This window comes from Helianthus annuus, chromosome 10, assembly GCF_002127325.2.
Source record: "Helianthus annuus cultivar XRQ/B chromosome 10, HanXRQr2.0-SUNRISE, whole genome shotgun sequence".
Lineage (NCBI taxonomy): Eukaryota > Viridiplantae > Streptophyta > Magnoliopsida > Asterales > Asteraceae > Helianthus > Helianthus annuus.
The window spans coordinates 176150664-176165299 of record NC_035442.2 but is presented as its reverse complement, the minus strand read 5'-3'; the positions used below and the strand labels follow the sequence as shown (position 1 = coordinate 176165299).

The 14636-nt window shown below is 31.6% G+C and overlaps 1 protein-coding gene across 1 annotated transcript; it reads left to right on the top strand.

The window, feature by feature from the left end:
* Positions 1 to 10022: 10022 nt before the first annotated feature.
* On the top strand, positions 10023 to 12834 carry LOC110883476 (pentatricopeptide repeat-containing protein At4g39530). Its single transcript, XM_022131212.2, has one exon. The coding sequence runs from the start codon at positions 10263 to 10265 to the stop codon at positions 12804 to 12806; it is 2544 nt and encodes an 847-aa protein (XP_021986904.2). The 5' UTR covers positions 10023 to 10262; the 3' UTR covers positions 12807 to 12834.
* The last annotated feature ends 1802 nt before the right edge of the window (positions 12835 to 14636 follow it).

Here is a 14636-nt window from a genome sequence, read left to right as displayed (position 1 = left end):
TTACAACCAAGCCAAGGGAACCTTGCCCCACCCACATCAGCTACAACAAAAAACATCAACCAAAAAGTACATGTTTTGATTTAGTTTCATGTTCACTTGCAAAAAAGAATAAACAAATAAAAAAATACCTGACTTATACAAAAGAAACAAACAAAAATCCAGTTAAAACATCCCATTTGCTTTCAAGAAAAATAAAAAAATAGATGAAGGATTTATATTCAAGTGATACCTCAACTGAAGGATTTACTTTAAAGAAAGCAAAACACCTATTGAAAAAAAAGGTAGAATCTTTTAATTAATGTAGATCTAAACTGAAAACCTAAACTCCAAACCTTTTATTTCCAAGCCATTTTAATTCTAACCAAATTAAACATCTTGAACAACAAAAAATGGAAGATTTACAATAATGATTGACTTCAAAATTTAAATTTAAAATAATGATTGACTTCAAAATTTAAAATTTAAAATTTGAATTCTGAAAATTAAATCACTAACATCCAATCCCGTAAATTAAGCAAACTTATTAGGAAAGTCTAACCTTGCCAAGCAAAATTGCTCCACCATTTATTTATAGAAAGAGATACCTTAATTTAGGAAAACCATATAATACTAAAATTTAAGGAAATAACGAAATCTTTGATGGATTGTAATTAATACATATTAAAACAGTACAAAATTTATTATAAACAACCCAAATATTCAAATTTTAAAAAAATATCATAGTTAGATTTGCAAAATATATATATATATATATTCCAAAATTATAAACATCAGCATAAACAATGAAACCTAAAATTATACCGAAAAAAATAAATAAAAAATTAAATAAAACAAATTCCTTGCAAACAATGAATCATGGTTAGATTCCTTGTAATGTGGTTGTTCTCCCAAAATTAATGAAGCAAATTCATTAGGTATTTCCTATCGGTGAAAACAAAAAAAAATAAATAAAAAATTAAATACATAAGTCTAAATACAATATGTTTAGAAATCATAAAATCAATAAACATACCAAAAAATAGGATCATCTTCCTCAATTAGCTTTAAGAATGAAGGATTGTTGTTACTCAGATCCATACCTGCAAATTAAATGTGAACGGTTTTAAACATGTAAAAACGATAAATTATTTATAGAAATAAACTCATAATAGCGGGAAAACATATAAAACCGAAACAAACAAAAAAAGGTTTCAAAAAACGTAACACCATTTATTTATAGAAATAGAAACCTTAATTTCGGAAAATTATCATACTAAAAACAAATCACTAACGGAATTTAAAATTGCTCAAAATTTTAATTTTAAAATTTGAATTCCGGAAATAGAAATAGAAACCTTAATTCCGGAAAATTTATCATACTAAAAATAAATCACTAAAATTTAAATTTGATGTTTCAAAAATAAATCACTAACGAAATTTAAAATTGCTCAAAATTTTAAATTTGAAATTTGAATTCCAAAAATAGAAATAGAAACCTTAATTCCGGAAAATTATCATACTAAAAATAAATCACTAACGAAATTTAAAATTGCTCAAAATTTTAAATTTAAAATTTGAATTCCGAAAATAGAAATAGAAACCTTAAAATTTTAAATTTGAGGTTTCAAAAAACGTAACACCATTTATTATAGAAATAGAAACCATAATTCCGGAAAATTATCATAATAAAAATAAATCATTAACGAAATTTAAAATTGCTCAAAATTTTAAATTTAAAATTTGAATTCCGGAAATAGAAACCTTAATTCCGGAAAATTATCATACTATAAATAAATCACTAAAATTTAAATTTGAGGTTTCAAAAATAAATCACTAACGAAATTTAAAATTGCTCAATACAAAAAATAAATCACTAACGAAATTTAAAATTGCTCAAAATTTTAAATTTAAATTTTGAATTCCGGAAATAGAAATAGAAACCTTAAAATTTTAAATTTGAGGTTTCAAAAAACGTAACACCATTTATTTATAGAAATAGAAACATTAATTCCGGGAAATTATCATACTAATAATAAATCACTAACGAAATTTAACATTGCTCAAAATTTTAAATTTAAAATTTGAATTCCGGAAATAGAAATAGAAACCTTAATTCTGAAAAATTATCATAGTAAAAATAAATCACTAAAATTTAAATTTGAGGTTTCAAAAATAAATCACTAAGGAAATTTAAAATCGCTCAAAATTTTAAATTTAAAATTTGAATTCCGAAAATTGAAATAGAAACCTTAATTCCGGAAAATTATCATACTAAAAATAAATCACTAACGAAATTTAAAATTGCTCAAAATTTTAAATTTAAAATTTGAATTCCGGAAATAGAAATAGAAACTTTAAAATTTTAAATTTGAGGTTTCAAAAAACGTAACACCATTTATTTATAGAAATTGAAACCTTAATTTCGGAAAATTATCATACCAAAAATAAATCACTAACGAAATTTAAAATTGATACCTCAAAATTTAAAATTTAACATTTGAATTCTGAAAATTAAATCACTAACATCCAATCCCGTAAAATATCATACTAAAAATAAATCACCATTTATTTATAGAATAATAAAACCTTAATTCCGGAAAATTATCATAATAAAAATAAAGGAAATAACGATATCTTTAATGGATTGATAATTAATGCAATACAAAATTTATTACTAAGAAAACAAAGAAATTCAAATTTTAAAAAATATCATAGTTAGATTTTCAAAAATAAAAAATAAAAAAAATAGCTAAAAAATTATACAGATTAGCATAAATGATTTAACCTATAACAATTATCGGATCAAAAAACATCAAAACAACCATAAAATTAAACTTACCTCTTTAGTTCGACGAAGATTTAGAGTCCGGCAGTTGCATAAAATTTAGGGTTTATCATGAAAAAACAAAAACCAAAATAAAAAAATCACTAACAACATCACTCTTTTAAGACATCAAGAATAGATTCATTCATAAGATTAGAATCAGATAATTAAAATCATCATCAACAACAAAAAAAATTACAGAAAAATGATAAAAAAGTGCGATTAAGCATTTACAATTCATAACAATCTAATATAATTTACATACCTGCAGAATAAGTGGAATGATCTACAAAAAAAAAAGAACAACAATAATCATTAGCATTTTCCGAATGTGTTTTGACCAAAAACAACCTACTATACGATCGAAGAACAAAAATAAAGAGTATTTCGTTGCGATCATGTAGTTTACCTTTGATTTGTGAAGGATTCTTGCTTTAAGTTTATGATAGGAGAAGGTAGGTAGAAGGGAGAGAACAGAGAGAAAAAACTTGTTTGTAGGAAGATGTTTATGAAGAATAATTGAGTCAAAATAATAAATAGGATCCATATTCAAAATGGGTTTTTTGGAAAACCGGAATAAACCGATCCAAACAATTCGGATCCCGCGTGGAAGTAAGTTATGTTTGTGTTTTGTGAATTTGGTTTGTTTATAAAGAAATTAGATGAATTCCCTCCCAAAATCACCCTCTACTCAACCAATGAATGCCACATAAGTAAAATGGCTCCACCATTCAAAGACAAATGGCCCAAATCATCTCATTTATTAATATATATATATAGATTAGTTTCGTGTTCACTTGCAAAAAAGAATAAACAAATAAAAAATACCTGACTCATATAAAAGAAACAAACAAAAATCCAGTTAAAACATCTCATTTGCTTTCAAGAAAGATAAAAAAATAGATGAAGGATTTATATCCAAGTGATACCTCAACTGAAGGATTTACTTTAAAGAAAGCAAAACACCTATTGAAAAAAAAGGTAGAATCTTTTAATTAACGTAGATCTAAACTGAAAACCTAAACTCCAAACCTTTTATTTCCAAGCCCTTTTAATTCTAACCGAATTAAACATCTTAAACAACAAAAAATGGAAGATTTACAATAATGATTGACTTCAAAATTTAAATTTAAAATAATGATTGACTTCAAAATTTAAAATTTAAAATTTGAATTCTGAAAATTAAATCACTAACATCCAATCCCGTAAATTAAGCAAACTTATTAGGAAAGTCTAACCTTGCCAAGCAAAATTGCTCCACCTTTTACTTATAGAAAGAGATACCTTAATTTAGGAAAACCATATAATACTAAAATTTAAGGATATAAAGAAATCTTTGATGGATTGTAATTAATACATATTAAAACAGTACAAAATTTATTAGAAACAACCCAAATATTCAAATTTTAAAAAAATATCATAGTTAGATTTGCAAAATATATATATAAATATATATATATATATATATATTATAAACATCAGCATAAACAATGAAACCTAAAATTATACCGAAAAAAAATAAATAAATAATTAAATAAAACAAATTCCTTGCAAACAATGAATCATAGTTAGATTCCTTGTAATGTGGTTGTTCTCCCCACATTAATGAAGCAAATTCATTAGGTATTTCCTATCGGTGAAAACAAAAAAAATAAATAAAAAATTAAATACATAAGTCTAAATACAATATGTTTAGCAATCATAAAATCAATAAATATACCAAAAAAATAGGATCTTCTTCCTCAATTAGCTTTAAGAATGAAGGATTGTTGTTACTCAGATCCATACCTGCAAATTAAATGTGAACGGTTTTAAACATGTAAAAACTATAAATTATTTATAGAAATAAACTCATAATAGCGGGAAAACATATAAAACCGAAACAAACAAAAAAAGGTTTCAAAAAACGTAACACCATTTATTTATAGAAATAGAAACCTTAATTTCGGAAAATTATCATACTAAAAACAAATCACTAACGGAATTTAAAATTGCTCAAAATTTTAATTTTAAAATTTGAATTCCGGAAATAGAAATAGAAACCTTAATTCCGGAAAATTATCATACTAAAAATAAGTCACTAAAATTTAAATTTGATGTTTCAAAAATAAATCACTAACGAAATTTAAAATTGCTCAAAATTTTAAATTTAAAATTTGAATTCCGAAAATAGAAATAGAAACCTTAATTCCGGAAATTATCATACTAAAAATAAATCACTAACGAAATTTAAAATTGCTCAAAATTTTAAATTTAAAATTTGAATTCCGAAAATAGAAATAGAAACCTTAAAATTTTAAATTTGAGGTTTCAAAAAACGGAACACCATTTATTTATAGAAATAGAAACCATAATTCCGGAAAATTATCATACTAAAAATAAATCATTAACGAAATTTAAAATTGCTCAAAATTTAAAATTTAAAATTTGAATTCCGGAAATAGAAACCTTAATTCCGGAAAATTATCATACTATAAATAAATCACTAAAATTTAAATTTGAGGTTTCAAAAATAAATCAATAACGAAATTTAAAATTGCTCAATACAAAAAATAAATCACTAACGAAATTTAGAATTGCTCAAAACTTTAAATTTAAATTTTGAATTCCGGAAATAGAAATCGAAACCTTAAAATTTTAAATTTGAGGTTTCAAAAAACGTAACACCATTTATTTATAGAAATAGAAACCTTAATTACGGGAAATTATCATACTAAAAATAAATCACTAACGAAATTTAACATTACTCAAAATTTAAAATTTAAAATTTGAATTCCGGAAATAGAAATAGAAACCTTAATTCCGAAAAATTATCATAGTAAAAATAAATCACCAAAATTTAAATTTGAGGTTTCAAAAATAAATCACTAAGAAATTTAAAATCGCTCAAACTTTTAAATTTAAAATTTGAATTCCGAAAATAGAAATAGAAACCTTAATTCCGGAAAATTATCATACTAAAAATAAATCACTAACGAAATTTAAAATTGCTCAAAATTTTAAATTTAAAATTTGAATTCCGGAAATAGAAATAGAAACTTTAAAATTTTAAATTTGAGGTTTCAAAAAACGTAACACCATTTATTTATAGAAATAGAAACCTTAATTTCGGAAAATTATCATACTAAAAATAAATCACTAACGAAATTTAAAATTGCTCAAAATTTAAAATTTAAAATTGAAACCTCAAAATTTAAAATTTAAAATTTGAATTCTGAAAATTAAATCACTAACATCCAATCCCGTAAATTATCATACTAAAAATAAATCACCATTTATTTAAAGAATAATAAAACCTTAATTCCGAAAAATTATCATAATAAAAATAAAGGAAATAAAGAAATCTTTAATGGATTGATAATTAATGCAATACAAAATTTATTACTAAGAAAACAAAGATATTCAAATTTTAAAAAATATCACAGTTAGATTTTCAAAAATAAAAAATAAAAAAATAACTAAAAAATTATACAAATTAGCATAAATGATTTAACCTATAACAACTATCGGATCAAAAAACATCAAAATAACCATAAAATTAAACTTACCTCTTCAGTTCGACGAAGATTTAGAGTCCGGCAGTTGCATAAAATTTAGGGTTTATCATGAAAAAACAAAAACCAAAATAAAAAAATCACTAACAACATCACTCTTTGAAGACATCAAGAATAGATTCATTCATAAGATTAGAATCGGATAATTAAAATCATCATCAACAACAAAAAAAATTTACAGAAAAATGATAAAAAAGTGCGATTAAGCATTTACAATTCATAACAATCTAATATAATTTACATACCTGCAGAATAAGTGGAATGATCTACAAAAAAAAGAACAACAATAATCATTAGCATTTTCCGAATGGGTTTTGATAAAAAACAACCTACTATACGATCTAAGAACAAAAATAAAGAGTATTTCGCTGCGATCATGTAGTTTACCTTTGATTTGTGAAGGATTCTTGCTTTAAGTTTATGATAGGAGAAGGTAGGTAGAAGGGAGAGAACAGAGAGAAAAAACTTGTTTGTAGGAAGATGTTTATGAAAAATAATTGAGTCAAAATAATAAATAGGATCCATATTCAAAATGGGTTTTTTGGAAAACCGGAATAAACCGATCCAAACAATTCGGATCCCGCGTGGAAGTAAGTTTTGGTTTGTGTTTTGTGAATTTGGTTTGTTTATAAAGAAATTAGATGAATTCCCTCCCAAAATCACCCTCTACTCAACCAATGAATGCCACATAAGTAAAATGGCTCCACCATTTAAAGACAAATGGCCCAAATCATCTCATTTATTAATATATATATAGATTACAAGACTATACGATGTGGTAGGACATGAAAATAGGGCACGAAGCGCCACGTCAACACCTGTCAGAAGAGTGGCGTGGTGCCAAAAAGCGCGAGGTGTGATTGAGCGTGAAAGGGTGGTGTGGTGTGCAGTGGCGGAACTAACCCATTAAATCAGGGGTATCCCAAAAAATTTTTTACCGTGCAGTCATACAATATTAAAAAAAGGACAATAAATAAAGAGTAAATTACAAAAATCGTCCTTTATGAGAATTGAGAAAGATGATTGACGTTTGGTATCCTTGCTAGAGATGGGCATAATCGGTTCCTTTTTATACCCGGAACCGGTTCCTAACCGGACCCAGTTCCTGAATGTGTCAATGGAACCGGTTCTTGTTATAACCGGTGCCGGTTCCTACCCGGGTTTTAACCATTAAAACTAGCACCGAGTGTAACCGGTTCGGGTCGGGGTGGAACCGGTTCCAGGTCGGTTCCACCGGGTCGGGTTTGGAACCGGTTATTATGCCCATCTCTAATCCTTGCCGTGCATAACTTCAGGGCTTATTTTATTATTTTGGCCTAATATATTGCGCAATTGGGCTTATTATTTACAATCTTTAATTAATTTGGGCTAACATATTGGACAATCGGAAGGGCTTACAGACTTTTTTTAGGGGTGTCCTTGTAGTTGTTCAGAGGTATCCTTGGTATAAAAACCGAAAAAAAAAGTTTACACTGCCGATAAAAAGTTGAGTCGTAGCCCGTGCTACGGTTCGGGATACATTAAGTCCGCCACTGGTGGTGTGACACGTGGCATAACCTTTTTATATTTAGAGTAAACTACCATTTTGGTCCCTGTGGTTTGGTCACTTTTGCCACTTTAGTCCAAATCTCAAACTTTTTGCATCTGGGTCCCTGTGGTCTCAGTTTTATTGCCATTTTGGTCCAAAAATTAAATCAGGTCATATTTATCTTATAAAATCCAGCTATTTTGTCATTTTTCGCTGGGCCAAAATGAGCATTTCTTTTTTATAAATAAATACCATATTTTATAAGACAAAAATGACCTGATTTGCCCATGAGGAAAATGACAAAATTGCAGGATTTTATTAGACAAATATGACCTGATTTATTTTTGGACCAAAATGGCAATAAAACTGAAACAACATGGACCCAGATGCAAAAGGTTTGAGTTTTGGACTAAAGTGGCAAAAGTGACCAAACCTTAGGGACCAAAATGACAGTTTACTCTTATATTTATTTTATATTTAGCAAATAAAACAAGTACCTCCATCCAATTAAACCTCGCCACATCATCATCACCATACCTCCACGTTGGGCAAGTTCTTGTTGTCCCTTCCCCACGCCATCAACAAAGTTGCCGATGGGATGGTGTTCCGTAATGGTTGAGACCTCCACGCCACGACATCGCATGGTCTAACTATATGTATAATTAGGGCTGGCAATTTTAGACGAATACACGACACGAACCTACACGAAGTTAACATGTATCGTGTATGGGCTTAACAGGTATCGTGTACCAAACAGGTAGCCACGAGATTACCTGTTAATTTTCGTGTATAAACAAGTTAAATACCTGTTTACCTGTTAATACCCGTTAGTACACGATATAAATTTAATTAAATAAAACTCATCAACCATGTGTGTGTGGGTTCCTTAATTCCTTTCTATTTTCATTCCTCATTCAATTAAAAAAATAAAACCCTAAACTCCCTCTGTAACTCTCAGATAGCATGTCGTGTTCGTGTTTTTGTTCGTGTTAACAGGTATTAACAGGTAAGTTTCGTGTATAACAGTCGAACAGTCGTGTTAACAGGTATTAACAGGTAATTTTCGTGTATATCGTGTCGTGTTCGTGTTCGTGTTTGAAAAAAAGGGACACGATAAGTTATCGTGTCGTGTTCGTGTATGAGATTTCGTGTATCGTGTCTTATCGTGTCGTGTCTTATCGTGTACGGGTATACACTGTCTTATCGTGTACGGGTATACACGATATGTCAACCCTATGTATAATGATCTTTATTTATGTAATTATATATTATATCACTCTAAATAAAAATTCTATTAAAATAAATATTATGTTTGTTTAGGCTCACGAGTTTAATCAAGATTTATGTGTCAAACTATGACTTAAGCTCCTTTATTCAATGAGCATCATCTAAGGCTCGAGCTTGGTTCATCCAAACTTGACTCCCCTACACCCTTATGCTCGAACCTAAATGAAACTACATTTCATTGTAAGTTTGCAATTTTGTCGCTAACCGTTTCTTCTCTCGGTCTCTAATTTTCTGTGAAGGGTGTGTTTAATGTTTACTACATGTGTGTTTAATATATTGACTTTACATATTTGGGAAGACTAAATGGTGTGGGCGTGGGAATCATTCCACGCCAGACATACCATCTCGGATACGGCGTGGAGGGCGGCTTTGTTGAAGGGTCAGCAAGAATTCCACTGGCGTGGAGAGCATAGTTGGAGACGACGTGGCAGCATGTGATTTGATGCAATTAATATTAATGTTTTTTTATTTAAATTTAATAGATTTTTTATATTATTTTAGTATATAATAATAATAAGTGTGTGTCACGTGTCGATTAATGTTGCCCTTTCACGCCCCGTTCCACTCCTTTATTTTTTGCACCACGCCACTTTTCTAACACGTGGCTGCCACATGTCGAATAACGCCTCATTTTCATGCTCATCCGCATCGCATGATCTAATGTTGAATCATTTCCCAAATCAATTCATTTATTTAACAGATTGTGTTCATATTAACCTATTTTTTGAACGGGTCATGTTCGAGCTTGCATGTTTTTAAAACGCGTCACATCACTTGATCCAAAACCTGTTTTTTGGTATCGTGTTCAATTTCGTGTCAGGAATCACTTATCAAATGAATCATGTTCAGTTTAACCTATTTTTTAAACGGGTCATGTTCGGGTCAATCCACTCAAACATTTTTTTCCATTTTCTGTATACTCTTTTCCTTCACTAACAACCACCGCCGCCGATCTTCTTGCCGTCGCTGTCGCCGCCGATATCCTCCACCCACACTATCTCACCAACTTCCCATTGTCTCCAATCAGCTTCCTCACACCTTAAAAACCCTAAATTAATGAAAAGCTGCTATAGATGCACATCTAAATAGAATGAGAAAGCATGCAACAAGTTTATACCCAGCTATTTCCAATGTGAAATCTTGCTATAACACACCTGCACACCCCCAATTTTCTGAATTTCACAACTTATCTACCTTCATTCATGTAAACATCAACCGCAGAACCCAAAAACATAAACTTGCTAAGCTATTGCAGTCACCATCAACCGTTAATAACCCAAGTGCCTACTATAAACTAATTCACGGACAGATTATAACATCTGGGTTTCAACCAGATACCTTTCTTGCAAACATATTGATCAGTAGTTATTCAAAATGTGACCGTCTAGACTATGCACACAAGTTGTTCGATGAAATGCCTGAGAGAAATATAAGCTCTTGGTCTTCAATGATTTCTGGGTATACTCATCACGGGTATAGCGAAGAAGCCTGGATGATGTTTGTTGTGTTTCAAAGAGAGAGGAAAGAAAGGTTGAATGAGTATGTGTTAGCGAGTGTTATTCGCGCAGTTACGCAGTTGGCGTGTGCGGTTAAGGGTTGCGAGTTGCATAGTTTGGTTGTTAAAACCGGTCTTGATCAAGATGTTTATGTGGGTACTTCAGTTGTTGATTTTTATTCGAAAACTGGCAAAGTGGAAGATGCGAGATTGATTTTCGATGGGTTGCCGGTGAAAACTGCGGTATCATGGACTACGATTATATCCGGTTATGCAAGAGTAGGAAAGGGTGAAGTTTCGTTACAGTTGTTAAGTCAAATGAAAGAAAGTAATGTTATTCCGGACCGATACGTTCTCTCTAGCGTTTTAAGCGCGTGTTCGGTTGTTGGGTTCGTTGAAGGCGGGAAGCAAGTTCACGGTTTCGTGTTGAGAAGAGGAGCATCGATGGATATATCGGTGAGCAACGCGCTTGTAGATTTTTACGTGAAGTGCGGTAAAGTGAGATCGGGAAGGAAGATTTTCGATCAAATGTTGATGAAAAATGTCATATCGTGGACCACTATGATATCGGGCTACATGCAGAATTCGTTTGATGATGAGGCGATTAATTTGTTTATCGAAATGGCTCGAAACGGTTGGAAACCGGATGGGTTCGCGTGTACTAGCGTGTTAACGTCATGTGCGTCGCTTGAAGCTCTAGGGCCAGGTCGACAAACACATGCGTATACTGTGAAAACGAATCTCGATAAAGATGAATTTGTGAACAATGGTTTAATCGACATGTATTCGAAATGTAATTCCGTTACCGACGCTAGAAAAGTGTTTAATGGCATCCCGAATCGCAATGTGATCGGTTACAATGCGATGATTGAAGGTTACTCTAGGCATGGAGATCTTCACGAAGCATTGGATCTTTTCCGCGAAATGAGGGTTAAAAACGTTGATCCGGGCCTGTTGACTTTCGTCAGTCTTCTTGGCGCTTCAGCTTCGTTACTCGATTTACAACTGAGCAAACAAATTCACGGATTTATGATCAAGTTTAATGTTTCGTTAAACATGTTTGCAGGTAGTGCTTTGATCGATGTATACTCGAAATGTTCTTCAGTATGTGACGCACGCCAAGTGTTCGATGAAATGTCTGAAAAAGATATTGTGGTATGGAACGCTATGCTTTTCGGGTATACCCAGATATCCGAAAACGAAAACGCTCTCAAACTTTATCGAGAACTGCAACTATCGTTTCAAAAACCGAACGAGTACACGTTTGTAGCACTAATTACCGCAGCTAGCAACCTTGCTAGCCTTCAAATCGGGCACCAGTTCCATTCGCAGCTCTTTAAAATGGGTCTAAACCTCGATTCGTTTGTCACAAATGCATTACTAGACATGTACGCAAAATGTGGAAGCAAAACCGACGCTCAAAATCTATTCGACTCCACAGTTTGCAAAGACATCGTGTGTTGGAACTCAATGATATCAACACACGCACAACACGGAGACGCTAACAAATCCTTAAAACTGTTTGAAAAGATGTTGAACGAGGGAATCGAACCCAATTACGTCACGTTTGTAGCCGTGCTCTCCGCTTGTGACCATATGGGGCTGGTCAAAGACGGGTTTGACCACTTTGAATCAATGGCTAGTTTCGGAATCGAACCAGGGTTAGAACATTACGCGTGTATGGTTTCACTTCTCGGTCGAGCTGGTAAACTATACGAAGCTAAAGATTTCATCGAAAATTTACCGATACCGCCAGGTGGCGTAATATGGAGGAGTTTGTTAAGTGCGTGTAGGGTTGCGGGAAATCTCGAAATCGGTAAATACGCTGCGGAAATGGCGATTTTGAGTGATCCGAAAGATAGTGGATCGTATATATTGCTTTCGAATATTTATGCGAGTAAGGGCATGTGGAGTGAGGTGAAGAAGGTGAGAGAGAGAATGGAGTGGAACGGGGCGGTGAAAGAAACGGGATGTAGTTGGATAGAAATTAATAACGAAGTTCATGTTTTTGTTGCGAGAGACGGATCTCATCGACAAGCGGATTTGATTTATAAAGTGATTAATAATCTGATTGATCATGTTAGAACATTAGTATATGCATCGGACCCTTGTATGATTTTGATAAATGAGATTGAGTAATGAAAGGGATAATTGGTTTGATCTCTTACATGCAATGTTGTAGAAGGCGCTAGGCGCTAGTCGGGCGGTGAGGTACAGCCTAGGGATTAATCGGGATTAATCGGGATTAATCGGAATGGGATTTTTATATGTATTTTTTCAAAATTATATATATATACCCAATAATATAAAAATAATACTTCAAAATTCACATAAATACTTCAAGTTTCAGATAGTATGGTTCGATTTTGACCGATTTTGACCAATTTTGACCGCCTAGAACCGACTAGGACCGATTTTTATCGATTTTGACCGACTAATATTGTCCGATTAATCCGATTTTTGACCGCCTAGGACCGATTTTGACCGCCTAGGACCGATTTTGACCGATTTTTGACCGCCTAGCTCAAAATTAGGCAGTAGATGACCGCCTAGCGCCTAGGCGCCGATTAATCGGCCGCCTAGGCCGATTCTGCAACCATGCTTACATGCTTATGGTTCCAGTTAAATTTGGACTACTATTAAGTCGCATCTTTGTAATAAACCTCTCTTGAATATCACAAAAAGCCTTCATTTGATCATCATATACATCTTATTCAGATAAGAAATGAAGTTTTTAGGGATAGATTAGGGGTAGCTAGTATAGCAGATAACATTAGGGAGGAGAGATTGAGATGGTTTGGGCATGTCAGGATGAGACAGACGACGACCACAGTTAGAACCGTGGAAACTCTTACCATGGAGGGAAAAAGGAGTAGAGGCAGGCCGAAATTGACTTGGGAAGAGCGGATTAGAGAGGATTAGATAGACTTGCACCTTTCAGAGGACATGGTCGAGGATAGGTGTTTGTGGAGACGTAGGATTAGGGTTAAAAGGACTTTTAGGAGGTTTGAGGCATTAAAGTCGTCTCTTAGGAGCCGCACTTTTCAGTTATTTTGGGGCGCCTTGCGTGTTATTGCTTGCTTGTGTGTCTATATGATGTGTTATTTGTCCCGTTTATATGTTCTCACCTATTCCTTGTTTGGTAGCTTTAGAAAGAATATGTTTAGTACCATATGTTTTCCTGTTGTTTTTAGAGTAGCTATGTGCCTATATATGTTTTAATTGTCTTTTAGTTTAAATGTGTCTTTGGAACTGGGGTTCTCACCGGAAGCAGCATCTCTTTGGGATAGAGGTAAGGTTTGTCTACATCCCACCCTCCCTAGACCCTACCAATAGCTTGGCTATAAGTGGGATTATACTGGGTATGGTTGTTGTTGTTGAAGCAGGCCCGTACAATGAAGCGTTGTAAGAAAATTATATTACAAGTGAATTTTCATAACATGTTTGTTTTCAGGTACACCCCGATCGGCTATCAATATTTAGAAAATATGAAAATTCTTATACTTAACGGATTTTTATTAAGTAAAGAATACAGTTACCTATAGTATTATGTTTCACTGACTACATTAATAGAAAAACATTGTTATTTAATTTGTAAATCGGAGATTTATAGTTATTAAATATTTAAATATAAATAGTTATTACAAATAGAAAATATTAAAATGTTCTTTTTGTTTATTCAGTTAAACAAACTATTACAAGTAACCAACTTTTACTTTATTTATTATTGAATATGCAAATTTGAGATTTTAGTTTTTAAAATATAAATAGAATATTAGGAAATATAAAAGGTAAATGTCACATATTAAATTTTAAAAAGACATGAAAGTGACCCAAAAAACCATTAAGATATACTTGGATGAAAACTCATACACCCCTTGCAATTTCCTTAAATGCATTAGTTTCTTGGCTATTCTTGTTTGACTTTGTTGTCTTTGCTAGCAATGAATCATTGAAAAATTCAAACTT

Coding starts and splice junctions, on each gene's coding strand:
- LOC110883476 (XM_022131212.2), top strand. CDS start 10,263: ATGAGAAAGCATGCAACAAGTTTATACCCAGCTATTTCCAATGTGAAA.